Source organism: Bombina bombina, chromosome 6 (genome assembly GCF_027579735.1).
Source record: "Bombina bombina isolate aBomBom1 chromosome 6, aBomBom1.pri, whole genome shotgun sequence".
Classification (NCBI taxonomy): Eukaryota; Metazoa; Chordata; class Amphibia; order Anura; family Bombinatoridae; genus Bombina; species Bombina bombina.
In genome coordinates, this window is record NC_069504.1 from 1,005,109,144 (window position 1) to 1,005,131,177 (window position 22,034).

Sequence of the window (22,034 nt, forward strand, 5' to 3'; positions counted from 1 at the left end):
GAAAGCAGGCCAAGAAACCTGCCACTGCTACCAAGACAGCATGAAATATTGGCCCCCGATCCGGGACCGGATCTGGTGGGGGGCAGACTCTCTCTCTTCGCTCAGGCTTGGGCAAGAGATGTTCTGGATCCTTGGGCGCTAGAAATAGTCTCCCAGGGTTATCTTCTGGAATTCAAGGGACTTCCCCCAAGGGGGAGGTTCCACAAGTCGCAGTTGTCTTCAGACCACATAAAAAGACAGGCGTTCTTACATTGTGTAGAAGACCTGTTAAAAATGGGAGTGATTCATCCTGTTCCATTAAGAGAACAAGGGATAGGGTTCTACTCCAATCTGTTCATAGTTCCCAAAAAAGAGGGAACGTTCAGACCAATCCTAGATCTCAAGATCTTAAACAAATTTCTCAAGGTCCCATCGTTCAAGATGGAAACCATTCGAACTATCCTTCCTTCCATCCAGGAAGGTCAATTTATGACCACGGTGGATTTAAAGGATGCGTATCTACATATTCCTATCCACAAGGAACATCATCGGTTCCTAAGGTTTGCATTCCTGGACAAACATTACCAGTTCGTGGCGCTTCCTTTCGGATTAGCCACTGCTCCAAGGATTTTCACAAAGGTACTAGGGTCCCTTCTAGCGGTGCTAAGACCAAGGGGCATTGCAGTAGTACCTTACCTGGACGACATTCTGATTCAAGCGTCGTCCCTTCCTCAAGCAAAGGCTCACACGGACATTGTACTGGCCTTTCTCAGATCTCACGGCTGGAAAGTGAACGTGGAAAAGAGTTCTCTATCCCCGTCAACAAGGGTTCCCTTCTTGGGAACAATTATAGACTCCTTAGAAATGAGGATCTTTCTAACAGAGGCCAGAAAAACAAAGCTTCTGGACTCTTGTCGGATACTTCATTCCGTTCCTCTTCCTTCCATAGCTCAGTGCATGGAAGTGATCGGGTTGATGGTGGCGGCGATGGACATAGTTCCTTTTGCGCGCATTCATCTAAGACCATTACAACTGTGCATGCTCAGTCAGTGGAATGGGGACTATACAGACTTGTCTCCGAAGATACAAGTAAATCAGAGGACCAGAGACTCACTCCGTTGGTGGCTGTCCCTGGACAATCTGTCTCAAGGGATGATGTTCCACAGACCAGAGTGGGTCATTGTCACGACCGACGCCAGTCTGATAGGCTGGGGCGCGGTCTGGGGATCCCTGAAAGCTCAGGGTCTTTGGTCTCGGGAAGAATCTCTTCTACCGATAAATATTCTGGAACTGAGAGCGATATTCAATGCGCTCCAGGCCTGGCCCCAGCTTGCGAGGACCAGGTTCATACGGTTTCAATCAGACAACATGACGACTGTTGCGTACATCAACCATCAGGGGGGACCAAGGAGTTCCCTAGCGATGGAAGAAGTAACCAAAATTATTCTTTGGGCGGAGTCTCACTCCTGCCACCTGTCTGCTATCCACATCCCAGGAGTGGAAAATTGGGAAGCGGATTTTCTGAGTCGTCAGACATTGCATCCGGGGGAGTGGGAACTCCATCCGGAAATCTTTGCCCGAGTCACTCACCTGTGGGGCATTCCAGACATGGATCTGATGGCCTCTCGTCAGAACTTCAAAGTTCCTTGCTACGGGGCCAGATCCAGGGATCCCAAGGCGGCTCTAGTGGATGCACTAGTAGCACCTTGGACCTTCAAACTAGCTTATGTGTTCCCGCCATTTCCTCTCATCCCCAGGCTGATAGCCAGGATCAAGCAGGAGAGGGCGTCGGTGATCTTGATAGCTCCTGCGTGGCCACGCAGGACTTGGTATGCAGATCTGGTGAATATGTCATCGGCTCCACCTTGGAAGCTACCTTTGAGACGAGACCTTCTTGTTCAGGGTCCGTTCGAACATCCGAATCTGGTTTCACTCCAGCTGACTGCTTGGAGATTGAACGCTTGATTTTATCGAAGCGAGGATTCTCAGATTCTGTGATCGATACTCTTGTTCAGGCCAGAAAGCCTGTGACTAGAAAGATTTACCACAAAATTTGGAAAAAATATATCTGTTGGTGTGAATCTAAAGGATTCCCTTGGGACAAGGTTAAGATTCCTAGGATTCTATCCTTCCTTCAAGAAGGATTGGAAAAAGGATTATCTGCAAGTTCCCTGAAGGGACAGATTTCTGCCTTGTCGGTATTACTTCACAAAAAGCTGGCAGCTGTGCCAGATGTTCAAGCCTTTGTTCAGGCTCTGGTTAGAATCAAGCCTGTTTACAAACCTTTGACTCCTCCTTGGAGTCTCAATTTAGTTCTTTCAGTTCTTCAGGGGGTTCCGTTTGAACCCTTACATTCCGTTGATATTAAGTTATTATCTTGGAAAGTTTTGTTTTTAGTTGCGATTTCTTCTGCTAGAAGAGTCTCAGAATTATCTGCTCTGCAGTGTTCTCCTCCTTATCTGGTGTTCCATGCAGATAAGGTGGTTTTACGTACTAAACCTGGTTTTCTTCCAAAAGTTGTTTCTAACAAAAACATTAACCAGGAGATTATCGTACCTTCTCTGTGTCCAAAACCAGTTTCAAAGAAGGAACGTTTGTTGCACAATTTGGATGTTGTTCGCGCTCTAAAATTCTATTTAGATGCTACAAAGGATTTTAGACAAACATCTTCCTTGTTTGTTGTTTATTCAGGTAAAAGGAGAGGTCAAAAAGCAACTTCTACCTCTCTCTCTTTTTGGATTAAAAGCATCATCAGATTGGCTTACGAGACTGCCGGACGGCAGCCTCCCGAAAGAATCACAGCTCATTCCACTAGGGCTGTGGCTTCCACATGGGCCTTCAAGAACGAGGCTTCTGTTGATCAGATATGTAGGGCAGCGACTTGGTCTTCACTGCACACTTTTACCAAATTTTACAAGTTTGATACTTTTGCTTCTTCTGAGGCTATTTTTGGGAGAAAGGTTTTGCAAGCCGTGGTGCCTTCCATTTAGGTGACCTGATTTGCTCCCTCCCTTCATCCGTGTCCTAAAGCTTTGGTATTGGTTCCCACAAGTAAGGATGACGCCGTGGACCGGACACACCTATGTTGGAGAAAACAGAATTTATGTTTACCTGATAAATTTCTTTCTCCAACGGTGTGTCCGGTCCACGGCCCGCCCTGGTTTTTTTAATCAGGTCTGATATTTTATTTTCTTTAACTACAGTCACCACGGTACCATATGGTTTCTCCTATGCAAATATTCCTCCTTAACGTCGGTCGAATGACTGGGGTAGGCGGAGCCTAGGAGGGATCATGTGACCAGCTTTGCTGGGCTCTTTGCCATTTCCTGTTGGGGAAGAGAATATCCCACAAGTAAGGATGACGCCGTGGACCGGACACACCGTTGGAGAAAGAAATTTATCAGGTAAACATAAATTCTGTTTTTTTTTTATGAGAATGTTTGTTTGTTTTTCTGAAAATTTATAAATTAGGCCTTCTGGAAATAGATCTGATGGCATTTAGAAAAAACTGTGCAATTGTCAACTATTGCACCAGAACCTTTTGTCATGGATGCAATGGTGATCCCTTGGAAGAGTTAAAGGGCATGAAAGTCAACATTTTAAACTTTTATGATCGCTTTTTCAATTTACTTTTATTATGAACTCTATTTGGTTCTCTTGGTAACCTTTGTTGAAAAGCATACCTAGGTAGGCTATGACTTTTGTCAGCTATCATTGCTGCTCTGAAGCTGACTCACTACTGCAACAAGGTTAAACATATAGTTAAACTCAAAGCATTTTAATAATCCACTATTGCTTGCATATAACATTTTATTTATTTAGGTTTTACAGATATTAGGTTCTACATTTTTGAAGGACCATTTACCTGTAACTTCTACATATTTAGCCATATGTGGTAAATGGTATATACGTGTATATTCCACAGATAATGGCGTGATTATTCTTAGTCTTTTTCCAAATAACTTATTTTCTGAGTGCCCTTCTTCAGATTACTCTTTATCTGGTTTTAGATTTTCCCTGCATTTCTGGTGTAGGTGTTTTCTTTCCTATGGCATGAAGAGTCCACAACATCATTCCAATTACTTGTGGGATATTCTTGGCCAGCAGGAGGAAGCAAAGAGCACCCCAGCAAAGCTGTTAAGTGTAACTTCCCTTACCTATAATCCCCAGTCATTCTCTTTGCTTCTGTCAATGGAGAATGTGCAAAGATGGTGTCTGAAAGGATTGGGGCCTAGCTGTGTCCATGTCAATCTCTTTAGTAAGAGTAGTGGTGGCTTTTAGCAGTTAGAAGGCAGCGAGGTGGTCTTTGCTTTACTTCTAACACTTTGCAGAAAGCCAGGGTTGGTTACTCTGTTCTTTCTTTTACTACAGGTCCCTGACAGGGAGTGGAGTACCGGTCACACCTTAGTTTGTTACTGATCTCCAAATTCTAGGATCATAGAAGATGCACTTATGTACAGGATTTGCTGCCTGAGCTATTGTATAGCAAAAATACAATCAATAACAAATGATGTTTTGCCAGAAAAGAGTCTGAAAGTTTCAGAGCTTTTATTAGCTGCTTGGGTTTTCTAAACAATCCTGGTGGCTTATGAACATACAGACAGTTCTTTAAACACACTGAGGCTTTGTGGGCTTTTAATGGAAAAGTTATGCAAAGAGGCCTTCCGATCTTACTTGAGTATTTTTGCTTTATTGTTCTAGTTCTGTATGTTTTTGACAGTGCACATAACATTTGTTTAAATTGTCTTTCAGACGTGCTTCCTCAGACTAAGACAGATTCTCTATACTCTCCTTGACTCTCTATGACTGAACTTTGGTGCTGATGCTGACCCATCAGTATTCATACAAGAGTGAGAGAGAACACGATTTTAACTTAAAGGGACACTCAAGTCAAAATAAACTTTAATGATTCAGAAAGAGCATGCCGTTTTAAGACACTTTCCAATGTACTTCCATTATCAAATTTTGCTCAGTCTTTTTATATTCACACTTTCTGTGGAACAATATCCTACTGATCATGTGCACAAGCTCAGTGTATATGTATACTAGTCTGTAATTGACTGATGTATGTTGCATGATACGGGGGTGGGGCTGGAAAATGGGAGAAAAAATGAATTTGTCCGAAAAAAATAAATAAAAATCTACTGCTTATTTGGAATTCAGATTGTGTTATTGTCTTGTCTCTGTATTATGAACTTGTTTGTTATGTAATTCTACTGCATTGAGTGGTCCTTTAAAGATAAAGCTGTTTCTTCACGCTTGAAGTAAAACCATGTCAATGCCCATGCTGCTTTGCACAAATGTAGTTTTGTGCCCGTGTATGATACCTTTCTGGGTCAAACACCTTTCTTCTCCAAAAAGGGATTTCATGCTCCTGACCTTGGTAGTTGATTTCCATAAAAATGTCACATACCTTATGTTTTTTATTATTTAAAGTTGTCATCGCCAAAGGTGCATATATCTTCTAATAACAGCATCATGTAAACAAAACACCCCTCGTCTGAAAGTGTGTTGTATATCCTCTCTTCTGCTCTCCTCAAGGTAGCTGGTGATTATTATAGGAATTGCAATTGCTTTTCTAGAAGGTGATTTTGGATAGTTTGGACCCTAGCACACCCATAAAAGCAGTGACATTGGGAAAATGAAAATCGTAGGTTCCCCTCTTTCAAATGAGGCAGATAAATGCCAAGGTTGCTCTGTGGCATCAATGATTAGCTTATGGAATGATATGGGGATGAGGGGTGGCTCCATCTACCACCACAGTAAATAATGGCATGACATGAGATACCTTATGTGAAATATAAGTGGTTCTGTCTGTGCAGCTGTCAGGTGATTGCCATAACAGTGACTCATACCATACAGCACTGGTCCTAATTTGGGTGACTCTAAAGAAGCCTTTGTTTCTCCCCTCACTATAGAAATATATCAGACCCCTTATTAAGGAATTTCATAACTTTATAGCTTTCTAGTGATAATAGTCCCCAGGTAGCAACTGCTAGAATCATTTAGTTTCCATGTATAATAAGTGGGAGAACTTGGTCAGTGTAGAGATGTGACATTTTGTGAAAATCTAAATAGTTTATTTCTTTTGCTGTGTTTTTTACTACAATAAGTGAGTTTAGAACGTTGACTCTTAGATGGTAAAAAGTGACATTAAAAATTAAGTATCCGTATAGATTTCTAAATTCTTGCTGGGAAAGTAAACTGATGCTAAATTTGTTACCACATAATTGTTGCAATATTTAGGAACTAATTACCCCCATGCATGTCTTTACTATATAAGCTGAGGGCACTTTTTAAAGTGATTGTAAAGTTAACATGCCATCTTAACGGCATTCTATAGACTTTTAAAAATTGACATAAGTTTAATTCATGAAATTGTTTAGATTGATTTATTTTCTTACATTTGTATCTTTTAACTGCACCGCCGATAATCGCAGTTCTCCTGCCCGGCTCCCCCCCCCGGGACGTTCAGATCCTTTGCATAAACGTCACGGCCCGTGGGGAAACCATGATTAGTTGTTTGAAGAGTTGTCATCTGTCAATCAATCAGACAGTATCGCGGGCAGGAGAGCTGCGCTTATCGGCGGTGCAGTTAAGATAAAAATGTAAAATTAAATCAAATTAAACCATTTCATGAATTAAACTTATGCTAATTTTTAAGTCTATAGAATGCCTTTAAAGGGACAGTCAACACCAGAATTTTTGTTGTTTTAAAAGATAGATAATCCCTTAATTACCCATTCCCCAGTTTTGCATAACCAACACAGTTATAATACACGTTTTACCTCTGTAATTACCTTGTATCAAAGCCTCCGCAGACTGCCCCCTTATTTCAGTTCTTTTGATAGACTTGCATTTTAGCCAATCAGTGCTCACTCCTCGGTAAATTCATATGCATGAGCTCAATGTTATCTATATGAAACACATGAACTAATGCCCTCTAGTGGTGAAAAACTGTCAAAATGCATTTAGATTAGAGGCGGCCTTCAAGGCCTAAGAAATTAGCATATGAACCTTCAAGGTTTAGCTTTCAACTAAGAATACCAAGAGAAGAAAGCAAAATTGGTGATAAAAGTAAATTGGAAAGTTGTTTAAAATGATATGCCCTATTTGAAACATGAAAGTTTTTTTGAACTTGACTGTCCCTTTAAGATGGCGTGTTAACTTTACATTCACTTTAAACCTAATTAGCCAGTAGGCTTTATTGCTTTTAAATAATTGGTCATTTTTAAAACCTGCTTTCTTCTCCTTGAATTATCTTCAGGTTGGTGATTTTGGTGATGCCACTAACTGGCCAACCCCTGGGGAAATTGCCCACAAGAACGTCCAGGTAAGACTTTTTTTTTTTTTTTTTTTAAACTTTATATGTAAATTTCTGTTTTGTGTAATTCATGATTTAAAAATAAACAAGGTATTAATAAAGTTAATTTGGCCTTTAGCAAGTGCAGCAGATTAGAACTATCTAGTTAAAGGGACGTTAAAATAAAATATATAATTCCCTATAAAATACGTTGGGATGACTATTCATAATTCTATAAAATAATTATATTTCTGTAGCTCTTTTCCTGAAAAAAAAAATAAGGCTTGAGTCCATCTTGCATGACACTGAAAACTAACCCTGTATCATTCTACACAGGGATTTCTTCATCAGTGCAGGAACTTCTTTTTATCTGTCACTAATTGGGCATAGCAGAATAGATACAATAACCAATGCTGAAGGGGCATTTCATAGGTGCCTGTTACAATGAAGTGCTTAATTGCCGATATGTTGAATCCTTTGTGACTTAAATGACCATTAAATACAGTAGTATTGCATAATAAAAAAATCATTATAAAAAGACATTGCAATAACGCTTCATCTGAATCTTAACCAATTAATACCATTAGGCTGTTCTATAACGTCCTATCAGCGATAGACACTTACGCTGTTAGAACGGCATAGAAAGTCTTACCTTATATGGCGTCCTGCAGCTTCCCTCTTTGACGAAGTCCGGAATCGACCGAGGGGCATTCTCCTATGATCCAATCCCGGCCTTGAAATCATTATAGTGTTGACAATCGTGTGATTTAATTTTTACTAATAGTGTTTTAATCTGAACTTCGTTCCAATGTTAACACTATAGTACCGGCACATAGGGGTTAAATGAGCAGTAGATTTGTTTGTAACAAATTTCAAAATGTGCTTTAGTTTGCCGGGGCTCCTGTATCATGTGACAACCATCAGCCAAACACAGCCTTGTATACGTATATCACTGTGAACTATTGCAGGGCTCGCCAAACCCAGGAGCCTGGGAGCCACTGGCTCCTAACTTTTTGGGTTATTCACCATAGATCTATATACAGATACCACTGTCTGGCTCCTAAAAGTATGTCTGGCTACTACATATTCTTACTGGCTCCTAAAGTTTAAACAAATTTGTCGAAACATGAACTATTGCACGTGCTCAGTAGGAGATGGTGCTTCAGTGCGCATATAAAGAGACCACACACAAGCTGATAAATTAAGTAAATTGTAAAGTCTCTTAAACATGCATGTTCTATCTGAATCTTGAAAGTTTTTTTAATTTTGACGATAGTGTTCTTTTAATTGTAAATAGTCTATTTCTCTTCATCTGTTAAACGGCTATCCTTATACGCAGTTCCCTTTAATCACTTTCTGTGCTAAATTGTACACCCACCAGCAGTATGTACCAGATGTAGCTTGTAAGGTTTTGTATTGTTTCCTCTGTTTACTTTGTGACAGCCAATAGAAATCTAAGGATTAGATATTTAACTGTAGTTTACTCACTGTAATCTGTCTGGATTATGAGCTTCATCCTGATGAACAGAGATTAAACCTAGACAAAAATGCAAACCTTTTGTAATTGGGAGCCTTCCTTGAGTTGTGCTTTTTTAGCTTCTTCAAAGGAAATTTGGAAAACTGACTGTTGTTTATATTTCATAAAAAAAAAACTACAACCTAACCAGAAGAGAGGGTAGGTTAAAAGTATTTAGTTGTTAGTTATCTAACCTCAGATTTTCAGTATTTGTAGGCCTGGTCATGTGATGCAATTGTTTACACCCTCACTGGCAGCTAGTGGAATAATCATTTTCCAATCAAAACTTAACGGGACATTCTGAAGCGCAAAAAATAAAATAAAAAAAACTGAATGAGTCATCACATAGTACACAAACTTGCCAGTACTCTACCTGGCAACTCCAATACTGCGGCTCCCAAGATGGGCTTCACCTGTGAATAATGCAAAAATGATACTCGCAGAGAATCAGTTTGTATTTATTGAACCAAAATGTCCCTTTTTAAAAGCACACTGTTATGATCTAGGGCAACATTTTGTGAATCATAAATAGAGGTGTGAATACAATTGAATATTCTGAAAATGCTGCAAAAGAATGCTCTATCCTGTGCATATGAGCCCATCCAAAAGCGTTTGATGTAAATGCTGTAATTTATTAAATTAAATTAAAACTTTTTGTCCTGTCGGCCTTTACAAGTACTCTGGTATTGGTAGAATTTGCATTTGCCTTCTCGCATGTAGTGTATTGCAGCTTTCCCTTGTAGCATTATTTGAGAGTTTAAAATTGCCATGTGACACCAGGAATAGCTCTGGCCAGCCCCCCCAAGCAGGATTTCCATTTAGGGATCCCCTTTTTCTGCCTCCTCCCCTCACATCCTTCTCTCCCTGTCTCTATTCTGGGACAGAATCCTCGTTGCTGCTTGAAGAGCTCAGAGGCAAAAGGCCTTACCCAGGATTTATTTTTAGGATTCCTGGCCACCAGCTTGACCATAGCATGGAATGGTTTCAGGTTTCATTAGCTCTTTGAGGACACAGGTAAGGGAAATATTTGCACATTTGCTCTTTGTAATTGGCCTTCCAACCTTGTTTGTTTTTGAAGTTTTTAAATATTGACCCACCTCTGTGTTCAGTGTAAGGTTGTTCTAGAATGAACACTGTTTGGTAATTACAGTGAAGGACAAATTACACAGCTATTCTTTACTTAAGACTGCATTATTTAATGTCCTGTTTGATTAATGATATTAGGATATCTTGTTAAAGTTAAAAAACTGTGATAATATAGTCTTTATTTCTTGTTTATTACATATTAAATACTTTGTCTACATACAAATCACCCAATTGTAATTGCTTTTTACATTTAGTTTTAATTGAATTGATAGCAGTGATATAGTGTTGCATTCTATGACTGCATGCTTGCTTGTTAAATCATATGAAACTTAAATACTAAGCAGCTTTATTTCTTTGATCTTAGAGGTTTCTTTAGACACAGACTCATCTGGGCTTCATCTTTGTCTTCCAATAGGTGTATTTTACTCAGTTTAGCAGAGAGATTTTAATGATGACTTGGTAGCTTTCATCAATTGCAAATATGTTCTAACAGGTAGCTTATTCACTTAAAAAAAAGTCCTCCGGATATAAAATTAAAGACTTTGTGCCCATGTGATAGAAGGTATTTTAACTATATGGGATCATGGTATCCCATAATTCATGCTGCTTCCTCCCAAGCATCAATCTTAAATAAATTTACACTCCCAAGAGGATCAGCTGTCATGTTGAGAAACCTTTAACTTAGCTGGTGTGCCGTGAATTAAGAGAAGTGATTGACCGTCGTTGGTCACAGAAGTAACTGTTTTTAATAACCTAATAAGATAAGTAGGATTTTGTTTTTCATCTTCTAGACTTTAGCTGTAGGAAACCAGATATATCATCACTCTTAAAGGGATATTCTAAATCCAAGAGGTCTAGTATGCATAGGGAACAAATAATTTTTAAACGCGCTAAAATATTTTTGCATGAAAGAAAAACAAACACTGATATATTGTGATATAAAATGTTTAACTGTGTCCTTAAAAAAAGTTGCTATTTTCTTTCGTTTTTAATTTTGCCATATTTTTCTTTTAGTAGTAGCAGTTTAACCCCTTAACGACCACAACACACTCTGTACTTTGCTGGTCGTTAAGGTTTTTTTCGTCCCATCTTGCCGCCAGCCACATGACTTTGCTATTACAACCTGCCTCGAAAAGGCCTCTGAGTATAACGCAGGCTCACTGTTGACAGAGTGCTACGCTATTAAAAAAGCAAACCCCATACAGTGCACAACGCTAGTAGTTAAGGAAATTGTGGGTTTTACAGTTTTGAGAATTAGAAGTGCATACTGCAGTTTTTAGAAGCCTAACCTTGCTATAGCATATCTGTCCAATAGCAGAGAGAACTGCAAAGCAATGCACATTTTGCTACCAAAATGACAGTTGTTAGCCTTGTCTTGGCTTCTCCAAATAAGGCAAGTGGTGAGTGGAGTTTGGCTGTTAACAAGTAGTTGCAGCAAACAAAGCGTTAATACATGAAGATGAATCTCGTAATTACAAGGCGTTTACCCTGATTTCCCTGGTGTGTTTGTATAATACTGGTCTGTATTCTAGAAGCTTACTGGCTGACAAGTAAAACTCCCACACTTCTGTTGGTGGACAATGGCATTACCCAACGCATAAGTTGTTTTTTCCCCTTCCGTATAGGAACTTCCATGTTACTAAAAATCTCCTTTCAGAAGCAACAAACAGGAAATAAATATTTTTACCAATGGTGGGAACACCTTACAATTGCTTATCTTCCCCTTGGCACTTCTGCCTGGGGAAGAATGTTGAGGGAGGACCCTGGGATCTACATAATTTGTACTACTGCATTGCAGGTACAGCTTTCCCAATAGCTTGAGGATATCCACTCAAAACATTGATTGCTAAATGTGGCTAAAGTCTGCTGTTTGTAATGTTTTCCAGCTCAATCTTTACTTTACACCCACTCCGTGGTCTGTTTAAACAGGTTGATGATAGAGCCAATGCTTCCAGTCACGTTACTCTACACTGTATTCACGTAGGTAACGTCTATCACTGATTTATTCTAGTTGTGTTGGTGTATAGCACCTAGAGAGGATGACTCAATTTTTGATTCTGCGATTCCTACCTTTGTGTAAAGTGGTACAGTCCAGTCTCAAAAAAACTTTCATGTTTCAAATAGGGCATGTAATTTAAACAACTTTCCCATTTACTTTTGTCACCAATTTTGCTTTGTTCTGTTGGTATTCTTAGTTGAAAGCTTAACCTAGGAAGGCTCATATATCACATCACATGGGAAGGCCTCCTCTTATCACATGTTTTTTATTTGCTTTTCACAACAGGGGAGAGCTAGTTCATGTGAGCCATATAGATAACATTGTGATCACGCCCGTGGCTTGTGGCAGACACTGCACTAATTGGCTAAAATCAAAGTCAATAGATAATAATAAATAAAATGTCATGTGATCAGGGGGCTGTCAGAAGATGCTTAGATACAGGTTAACCACAGAGGTAAAATGTATATTAATATAAGTGTTGGTTATGCAAACCTGGCGAATGGGTAATAAAGCGATTATATTTCTTTTTAAACAACAAAAAATCGGGTGTTGACTGTCCCTTTAAAGGAACACTGAACCCACAATTTTTTCTTTCATGATTCAGATAGAGCATGCAATTTTAAGCAACTTTCTAATTTGCTCCTATTAATTACTTTTTAATGACACAATGAGTCCACAGATATCTTAATTACTAATGGGATATTCACCTCCAGGTCAGCAGGAGGCGGCAAAGAGCACCACAGCAAAGCTGTTAAATAGCTCCTCCCTTCCCTCCCACCCCAATCATTCTCTTTGCCTACATTAGTGCTAGGAAGTGGTAAAGTGAGGTGTTATGATTCTTCAATCAAGAGTTTATTATTTTTAAAGTAGTGCAAGATTGTTCTGCTTTGTTCTGGGGTGTAGTTGTAGTCCATATCAGTCTCTTCAGTAGAGCAGTGGTGGCTTTAGAGCAATGGGAACTTGTGGGACATAATTCTCACTGCGCCTCCCATATTGATGCTGCCCTAATATGAAAAACTGAGGATTTTGATTCAGGACTTTCATTTATTTCAGGCCCATGGGAGGGAGAGGACCTCTGAAAACTGCCTTGCTGTCAGGCAGAAGATGAGGTAAGTGCTAGCTTCTTTCTGGGGGACATAAATTACCCAGAAGAAGGGAAGGCACTTTATTATCTTAACGACTTATCTGGCTTCATCAATATTTATTACTAATGACTTCCCTGGTGCATAGGGGACTCCTAGACAGTATATAAGCAGGCACTGGGCTGGTTAGTGGTGGTTCCACACTCCTGGCGTTTTTTTTTGTTTTTTTACTTAATCAAGCGACCGGGAGTCTTTTTGCTCGCCACGCCCACGATGGGCAGTACTCAAGCGGATAGTGATTGCGCGCCATTTGCAGTCACTCCGCTCCGTTGGACTACGCATCTGTATTTATTAACTAAAGTAACTGCGTGTCCTCTCCTGTTTCTGTCTGTACGACCGGAGACCGGTTTGTTGGGATGCTCCTGCTCAGTGGAGGTAGGCACCTCAGCAAGACTTTGCTGAGGTGTGGAGGTGGTCTTAAGTTTATATTTCCTAGATGGATAGGCGAAGTAATCGCCACACCATGCAGTGGTAGGAGATTGGGGGTCGCAATTCTTTTAAATAAAAATCTACCATATCAAATAATACAGGCTGAAGTAGATTAGGAGGCAAGGTATATCATATTACAAGTACGAATAAAGGGGATAAAATTTGTCTTTTGTAATATATATGCGCCAAATGTTTTCCCAAAGCTTTTTGGGAAAAGCTGAAGAGTAAATTGTTACCCTTCATATCAGACAATTTAGTGATAGGTGGTGATTTTAATCTCTCGTTTTGTCTGGAGTTAGACAGATTCTCAAAAAAAAAACCCATAGCTGTATATAATAAACAAGCTAAATATATGAAAAAAATTTTATCAGCTAAAACTGATGTGTGGAGACTTCAGAATCCAGACCAGTGTATATTTACTTGCGAATCTAAAAAACACAGGACATTTTCAAGAATAGATTTTTTATTAGTTGCTGAATCTCTCTCCTTTCAGAAAATTGAGGCCACAATAGGCGACATAGCGATATCCGACCGTACATTGTCTCACTGTCATTTCAATCGTTAGCGAGCCAGTCAACTAGAAATTTTACCATTGTATTCCTGCGGTATATGTATAAGAACATTAGATTCACTTTATGGCTAAAACAGAAATGGAAAGATTATTGCACTTTTAATATATCGCATTTTCAGAAAATTTAAACTTTCTGGGAAGCTTCCAAGGCATATTTAAGGGGAGAAATAAAGGCTTACATGTGTAAAAAAAAAAAAAAAAAGTGCAAAGATAATATGAGAGAAATCCAATTGGTTAAACAGGCTAAGAATAGCTATAAGAAATATGTTGGGGATGCAACTCGTGTTCACTGGGAGAGGTATTCCAGCGCTAGACAGGAAAGGGACGTTTTCTTTAAACAAAAATCTTTGGAAGAAGAGATAAAATTAAGTCTTCGTTTCAAGGGACATTATGGTTATTCAGCCAAATTTCTTGCCAAATTAGTCAAGGGTAGAAAGAAAAAAAATTACATATTAGCAATCGGAGATCAAGACAAAAGATATACGGGAGTGTCAGATATTAGTAAAACATTATATTTGTATTATCAAAAACTATACATAAAGAGTACCAATCACGCACAGAACCAAGAAAAATTCTGGTCACAAATAAAAAATTCCGAGAGTTTCACAGGACCTCTTCGAGAGACTTAATGCCCCTATTTCGGTGAAGGCGATAGGGGAAACGATTGAATAAGCTAAGTTAAATAAAGCTGCTGGGCCGGATTGCTTGCCGGTAGAGTATTATAAAATATTCGCAGAAGAAATTAAACCTACCTTAGAAAAATTGTTTAATAGTTATTATAGGAATAGTAATTTACCCTCAGAATACTTTGCGGCTGCTAACATTTCTTTGATCCTCAAAAAGGATAAAGATGCAGAGGATCCAGGGTCATATAGACCAATTTTCTGTACTTAACGAGGACTATAAAATATTCTCTTCTATCTTAGCATCTAGATTAATGTTGTGTCTTGACGAAGTTATACACCCAGATCAAACAGGGTTTATGGCTTCAAGAAATGCCTCTAAAAATATGCGGAAAGTGATAACCCTACTAGACTACATATGGACGCTGTTGAAGCATTTGATTCCATAGAATGGGAATATTTATTTCAGACTCTTGAAAAGTTTGTGTTTAAAGTTCATTTGTTCGGTTTGTCCATAACATCTACCAGTGTCCAATATCCTATTTGTTAATAAATAATAATTTAACCCCAGGGATAAGACTTAAAAAAGGTACAAGACAAGGCTGCCCCCTGTCCCCCCTTCTTTTTAATTTAGCATTAGAACCTCTTGCTATAAGGTTAAGGGATATTTTAGAAGGGATTTCCATTGGTAAGACTGTCCTTAAAACTTTATTATATGCAGATGATATACTAATCTTCTTGTACAATACATCCAGGGTTATTCCTATCGTGATAGATTGTTTGAATTTGTTTAGTTCATTCTCGGGCTACAAAGTGAACTATAATAAAAGTGAGATGATGTGGATACACAAAACAAGCCATGCTGCAGCCAATTTGGAATTTAAAGAGGTAGATTCTCTTAGATATCTGGGAATATATCTTCATAGAATTCCTGCAAGATGGTATGGGCTTAATTTTCATCCGTTATTTCAGAAAATATATGCCGATTTGAAACTCTGGGCTGCTTTTCCGTTATCAATGACTGCTAGAGTGAATCTTATCAAGATAATAATCTTCCCCCGGCTCCTTTTTCCGTTACAGAATCTACCACTGATTTTAAACAAACTATATATACGGAAATTAAACTCTAGTTTCTTACAATTTATCTGGCATAATAAGAAAAAATCACGAATTGCATTAGAAAAACTGATGCAACCTGTTGAAGCTGCCGGGCTAGCTCTACCCAACATAGGGTTTTATAATTCTGCAGCTTTGGGTAAAATTGCGCTTGACTGGCTCATAGAAACAAGTTGGTTCTCAACTATAGAAATGGAGAATACTTTAGTCTCTCCCTTTTCACTCAAAGCCCTATTGCATACTCAATCTAAAGAAATACCTTTATAATATAAAGAGTTTAATGTCAGTTAATAATGTAGTTCTCGACTGGCAAAAACTATGTACCCTTTTGGGTTTAGATTATTCCTTTTCGGAGTACTTGCCTTTAATAGGCAACCCTGAATTCCCCCCGGGTAACAATCAGCTGGTATTCAGAGAATGGTATAATAAAGACCTTAAGCTAGTGTCTCAATTCTTTACGGAGGAGTGACAAATAATGTCTTTTGATAATTTAAAATCCCAATTTGATCTATCAAGTAATAACCTATATCCCTATTTGCAAGTGCACCATTTTATAACATCTAGGGGATGGAATGGCAGTGAGACGGTCGCATGGTCGGAGTTAAGAACCATTATGGTCATTTCTCGTGTCAAGGCTCCCTCAATCTCGCTATTATATAGCATCATGCTCGCTAAACAAAGTGATTCGTTAATGGAAAAGTGCAAAATGGAGAACTATGATCCCCAAAATAGATCATGATATATTAAGATACCTCTAAAAGATTAAATAAATGTCGTATCCCAATCAGCTGGAAAGAAGGCCATATGAAATTGATCAATAATTATTATTGTACACCCTTGAAAATGGCTAAAATGTATACTGGTCAGGATTTCTTTTGTCCGCAACGTGTCTATATGAATGCAGACATCTTACATATGCTCTGGCAATGTCCCAGGGTTGGACAATTCTCACAAGAGTTCCCTTCTTAAGGACTCTTATAGATTCTGTAGAAATGAAAATTTACCTGACAGAGGACAGGTTATCAAAACTTCTAAATGCTTGCCGTGTCCTTCATTCCATTCAACACCCGTCAGTGGCTCAATGCATGGAGGTAATCGGCTTAATGGTAGCGGCAATGGACATAGTACCTTTTGCACGCCTGCATCTCAGACCGCTGCAATTGTGCATGCTAAGTCAGTGGAATGGGGATTACTCAGATTTGTCCCCTACTCTGAATCTGGATCAAGAGACCAGAGATTCTCTTCTATGGTGGCTTTCTCGGCCACATCTGTCCAGGGGGATGCCCTTCAGCAGGCCAGATTGGACGATTGTAACAGACGCCAGCCTGCTAGGTTGGGGCGCTGTCTGGAATTCCCTGAAGGCTCAGGGATCATGGACTCAGGAGGAGAGACTCCTTCCAATAAACATTCTGGAATTAAGAGCAGTTTTCAATGCTCTTCTGGCTTGGCCTCAGTTAGCAACTCTGAGGTTCATCAGGTTTCAGTCGGACAACATCACGACTGTGGCTTACATCAACCATCAGGGAGGGACAAGGAGTTCCCTAGCGATGTTAGAAGTCTCAAGGATAATTCGCTGGGCAGAGTCTCACTCTTGCCACCTGTCAGCGATCCACATCCCAGGCGTGGAGAACTGGGAGGCGGATTTCCTAAGTCGCCAGACTTTTCATCCGGGGGAGTGGGAACTTCATCCGGAGGTGTTTGCCCAACTGCTTCATCATTGGGGCAAACCAGATCTGGATCTCATGGCGTCTCGCCAGAACGCCAAGCTTCCTTGTTACGGATCCAGGTCCAGGGACCCGGGAGCGGTACTGATAGATGCTCTGACAGCACCTTGGGTTTTCAACATGGCTTATGTGTTTCCACCCTTCCCGATGCTTCCTCGATTGATTGCCAGGATCAAACAGGAGAGAGCATAGATGATTCTAATAGCGCCTGCGTGGCCACGCAGGACCTGGTATGCAGATCTAGTGGACATGTCGTCCTGTCCACCATGGTCTCTGCCTCTGAGACAGGACCTTCTGATTCAGGGTCCTTTCAAACATCCAAATCTAATTTCTCTGAGGCTGACTGCATGGAGATTGAACGCTTGATTCTATCAAAGCGGAGATTCTCGGAGTCAGTGATTGATACCTTAATACAGGCTAGGAAACCTGTTACCAGGAAAATTTACCATAAAATATGGCGTAAATACTTATATTGGTGCGAATCCAAGAGTTACTCATGGAGTAAGGTTAGGATTCCGAGGATATTGTCTTTTCTACAAGAAGGTTTAGAAAAGGGCTTATCTGCTAGTTCGTTAAAGGGACAGATCTCAGCTCTGTCTATCCTTTTACACAAACGTCTGTCAGAAGTTCCAGACGTTCAGGCTTTTTGTCAGGCTTTGGCTAGGATTAAGCCTGTGTTTAAGACTGTTGCTCCGCCGTGGAGCTTAAACTTAGTTCTTAACGTTTTGCAAGGTGCTCCGTTTGAACCCCTTCATTCCATTGATATCAAGCTGTTATCTTGGAAAGTTCTGTTTTTAATGGCTATTTCCTCGGCTCGAAGAGTCTCTGAGTTATCGGCCTTACATTGTGATTCTCCTTATCTGATTTTTCATTCAGACAAGGTAGTTCTGCGTACTAAACCTGGGTTCTTACCTAAGGTAGTCACTAACAAGAATATCAATCAAGAGATTGTTGTTCCATCATTGTGCCCTTACCCTTCTTCAAAGAAGGAACGACTTCTGCACAATCTGGACGTCGTCCGTGCCCTGAAATTTTATTTGCGGGCAACCAAGGATTTTCGTCAAACTTCTTCCCTGTTTGTCGTTTATTCTGGACAGAGGACAGGTCAAAAAGCTTCGGCTACCTCTCTCTCTTTTTGGCTTCGTAGCATAATACGTTTAGCCTATGAGACTGCTGGACAGCAGCCTCCTGAAAGGATTACAGCTCATTCTACTAGAGCTGTGGCTTCCACTTGGGCCTTTATGAGGCCTCTGTTGAACAGATTTGCAAGGCTGCAACTTGGTCTTCACTTCACACTTTTTCAAAATTTTACAAATTTGACACTTTTGCTTCTTCGGAGGCTGTTTTTGGGAGAGAGGTTCTACAGGCAGTGGTTCCTTCCGTGTAAAGAGCCTGCCTGTCCCTCCCGTCATCCGTGTACTTTTAGCTTTGGTATTGGTATCCCATAAGTAATGGATGACCCGTGGACTGACTACACTTAACAGGAGAAAACATAATTTATGCTTACCTGATAAATTCCTTTCTCCTGTAGTGTAGTTAGTCCACGGCCCGCCCTGTTTTTACGGCAGGTCTAAATTTTAAATTAAACTCCAGTCACCACTGCACCCTATAGTTTCTCCTTTCTCGTTTGGTTTCGGTAGAATGACTGGGTATGACGTAGAGGGGAGGAGCTATATAGCATCTCTGCTTGGGTGATCCTCTTGCACTTCCTGTTAGGGAGGAGATATAATCCCATAAGTAATGGATGACCCGTGGACTGACTACACTACAGGAGAAAGGAATTTATCAGGTAAGCATAAATTATGTTTTATGCTTACCTGATAAATTTATTACTCTTGTAGTGTATTCAGTCCACGGCCCGCCCTGTCTTTTTAAGGCTGATCTAAATTTTAATTAAAACTCCAGTCACCACTGCACCCTATGGTTTCTCCTTTCTTGTCTTGTTTCGGTCGAATGACTGGATATGACATGTTGAGGGGAGGAGCTATATAGCAGCTCTGCTTTGGGTGATCCTCTTGCAACTTCCTGTTGGGAAGGGAATATATCCCATAAGTAATGGATGACCCGTGGACTGAATACACTACAAGAGAAATAAATTTATCAGGTAAGCATAAATTATGTTTTCTTTTTCCTGGCAGCCACAAATAAATAAATATATATATATAAAAAAAAAAAAGTTTATTTCAATTTTAATCTTACTTTATATTAAACGGAGTAAAAAAAGTTTCACTTTATTATTTAAAGAGACAGTAACATTTTTTTCTTATGTTATATTTTATTAAAAATTTCTTGTCAATTTGTTAATTTTGAGTTAGAAGATGGAACAAGAGGTCCTGCAAATTATCACTTGCTCACTATGTTTTGAGGCCATTGTGGAACCACTAATCCCTTTCTGTTCCTCATATATTGAGCTATAGGGAGATACTTTTTTCTGAGCCAACATTTTCTAATGAGGATGCTGTTCGGGAATCTAATGAAAATGTTCAATTTAGACCGCAACTTTCTCCTGAAGCGCCCCAAAATTTACCGCCCTCACATACAGTGCCCTGCGTTTCCTCTCTAGCTCCTACTGGGTTTACTTTAAGAGACATAGCTTCCCTCATGTCTACAGCAGTGTCAGATGTGTTGTCGTCTTTTCCAATTTTGCAGGGAAAGCGTTAGAGGAAAATCAGACATTCAGTTAGCGAGGTTTCTGACGCAGTTGTTGCTATTTCTGATGTCCCCTCTCAAAAGCCAAAATAATGGAGGATAACGAAGTAGCATCTGAAGGTGAAATTTCAGATTCTGACAGTGTAATGCCTCTCGCTGATACTGAAGTTGTACCCTTCAGGTTTAAGCTAGAACATTTCCGACTATTACTTAAGGAGGTTTTCGCTACTTTAGACGACAGCGACTCTACGATCGCCGTTAATCCTAAAAAATCCAGTAAGCTGAACAAATATTTCTCCAACATTGGTGTGTCCGGTCCACGGCGTCATCCTTACTTGTGGGAATATCTCTTCCCCAACAGGAAATGGCAAAGAGTCCCAGCAAAGCTGGCCATATAGTCCCTCCTAGGCTCCGCCCACCCCAGTCATTCTCTTTGCCGTTGCACAGGCAACATCTCCACGGAGATGGTTAAGAGTTTTTTGGTGTTTAAATGTAGTTTTTTATTCTTCTATCAAGTGTTTGTTATTTTAAAATAGTGCTGGTATGTACTATTTACTCTGAAACAGAAAAGGATGAAGATTTCTGTTTGTGAGAGGAAGATGATTTTAGCAGACAGTAACTAAAATCGATTGCTGTTTCCACATAGGACTGTTGAGATGAAGTAACTTCAGTTGGGGGAAACAGTTAGCAGACTTTTCTGCTTAAGGTATGACTAGCCATATTTCTAACAAGACCATGTAATGCTGGAAGGCTGTCATTTCCCCTCATGGGGACCGGTAAGCCATTTTCTTAGTCAAGCAAACAGAATAAAGGGCTTAATATGGGCTATAAAACTGGTAGACACTTTTATGGGCTAAATCGATTGCGTTATTTGGACATTTTATACATGTTTATGCTGATAATTCACATTTATAAACTTGGGGAACGTTTTTTAACGGCAGGCACTATGTTAGACACCTTTTCCAGTCAGGGAGGGCCTTCCCAGTTGTAGGCTGAGCCTCATTTTCGCGCCATTACTGCGCAGTTGTTTTTGAGAGCAAGACATGCAGATGCATGTGTGAGGATCTGAAAGTAGCTGGAAAAGTTTCTAGAAGGCGTCATTTGGTATCGTATTCCCCTCTGGGCTTGGTTAGGTCGCAGCAAAGGCTATAGCTGGGACTGTATAGGGGTTAAATTTGTAAACGGCTCCGGTTCCGTTATTTTAAGGGTTAAAGCTCTGAAAATTGGTGTGCAATACTCTTAATGCTTTAAGACACTGTGGCGAAATTTTGGTAATTTTTTAACAATTCCTTCATACTTTTTCACATATTCAGTAATAAAGTGTTTCTGTTTAAAATTTAAAGAGACAGTAACGGTTTTGTTTTAAAACGTTTTTTGTGCTTTGACAAGTTTAAGCCTGTTTAACATGTCTGTGCCTTCGGATAAGCTATGTTCTATATGTATGAAAGCCAATGTGTCTCCCCATTTAAATTTGTGTGATAATTGTGCCATAGCGTCCAAACAAAGTAAGGACAGTACTGCCACAGATAATGAAATTGCCCAAGATGATTCCTCAGATGAGGGGAGTAGACATGATACTACATCATCTCCTACTGTGTCTACACCAGTTTTGCCCACGCAGGAGGCCCCTAGTACATCTAGCGCACCAATGCTTATTACCATGCAACAATTGACGGCTGTAATGGATAACTCCATAGCAAATATTTTATCCAAAATGCCTGCATATCAGAGAAAGCGCGATTGCTCTGTTTTAAACACTGAAGAGCAGGAGGGCGCTGATGATAATTGTTCTGTCATACCCTCACACCAATCTGAAGTGGCCATGAGGGAGGTTTTGTCAGATGGGGAAATTTCAGATTCAGGAAAAATTTCTCAACAAGCTGAACCTGATGTTGTG

General features: G+C 39.8%; 1 protein-coding gene across 4 annotated transcripts in view; it reads left to right on the top strand.

Moving 5' to 3' along the window:
- Positions 1-22,034, top strand: part of LARP1 (La ribonucleoprotein 1, translational regulator) — a 341,591-nt gene that overhangs the window by 58,783 nt on the left and 260,774 nt on the right. For 3 of the 4 annotated variants that reach the window (XM_053718702.1, XM_053718703.1, XM_053718704.1), the window contains exon 3: positions 7,247-7,312. In XM_053718702.1, coding sequence (XP_053574677.1) covers positions 7,247-7,312 — 66 coding nt within the window. Of the gene's footprint in view, positions 1-7,246; positions 7,313-9,676; positions 9,813-22,034 lie in introns of those variants that run through there. The other variant, XM_053718705.1, reaches the window with a different exon arrangement.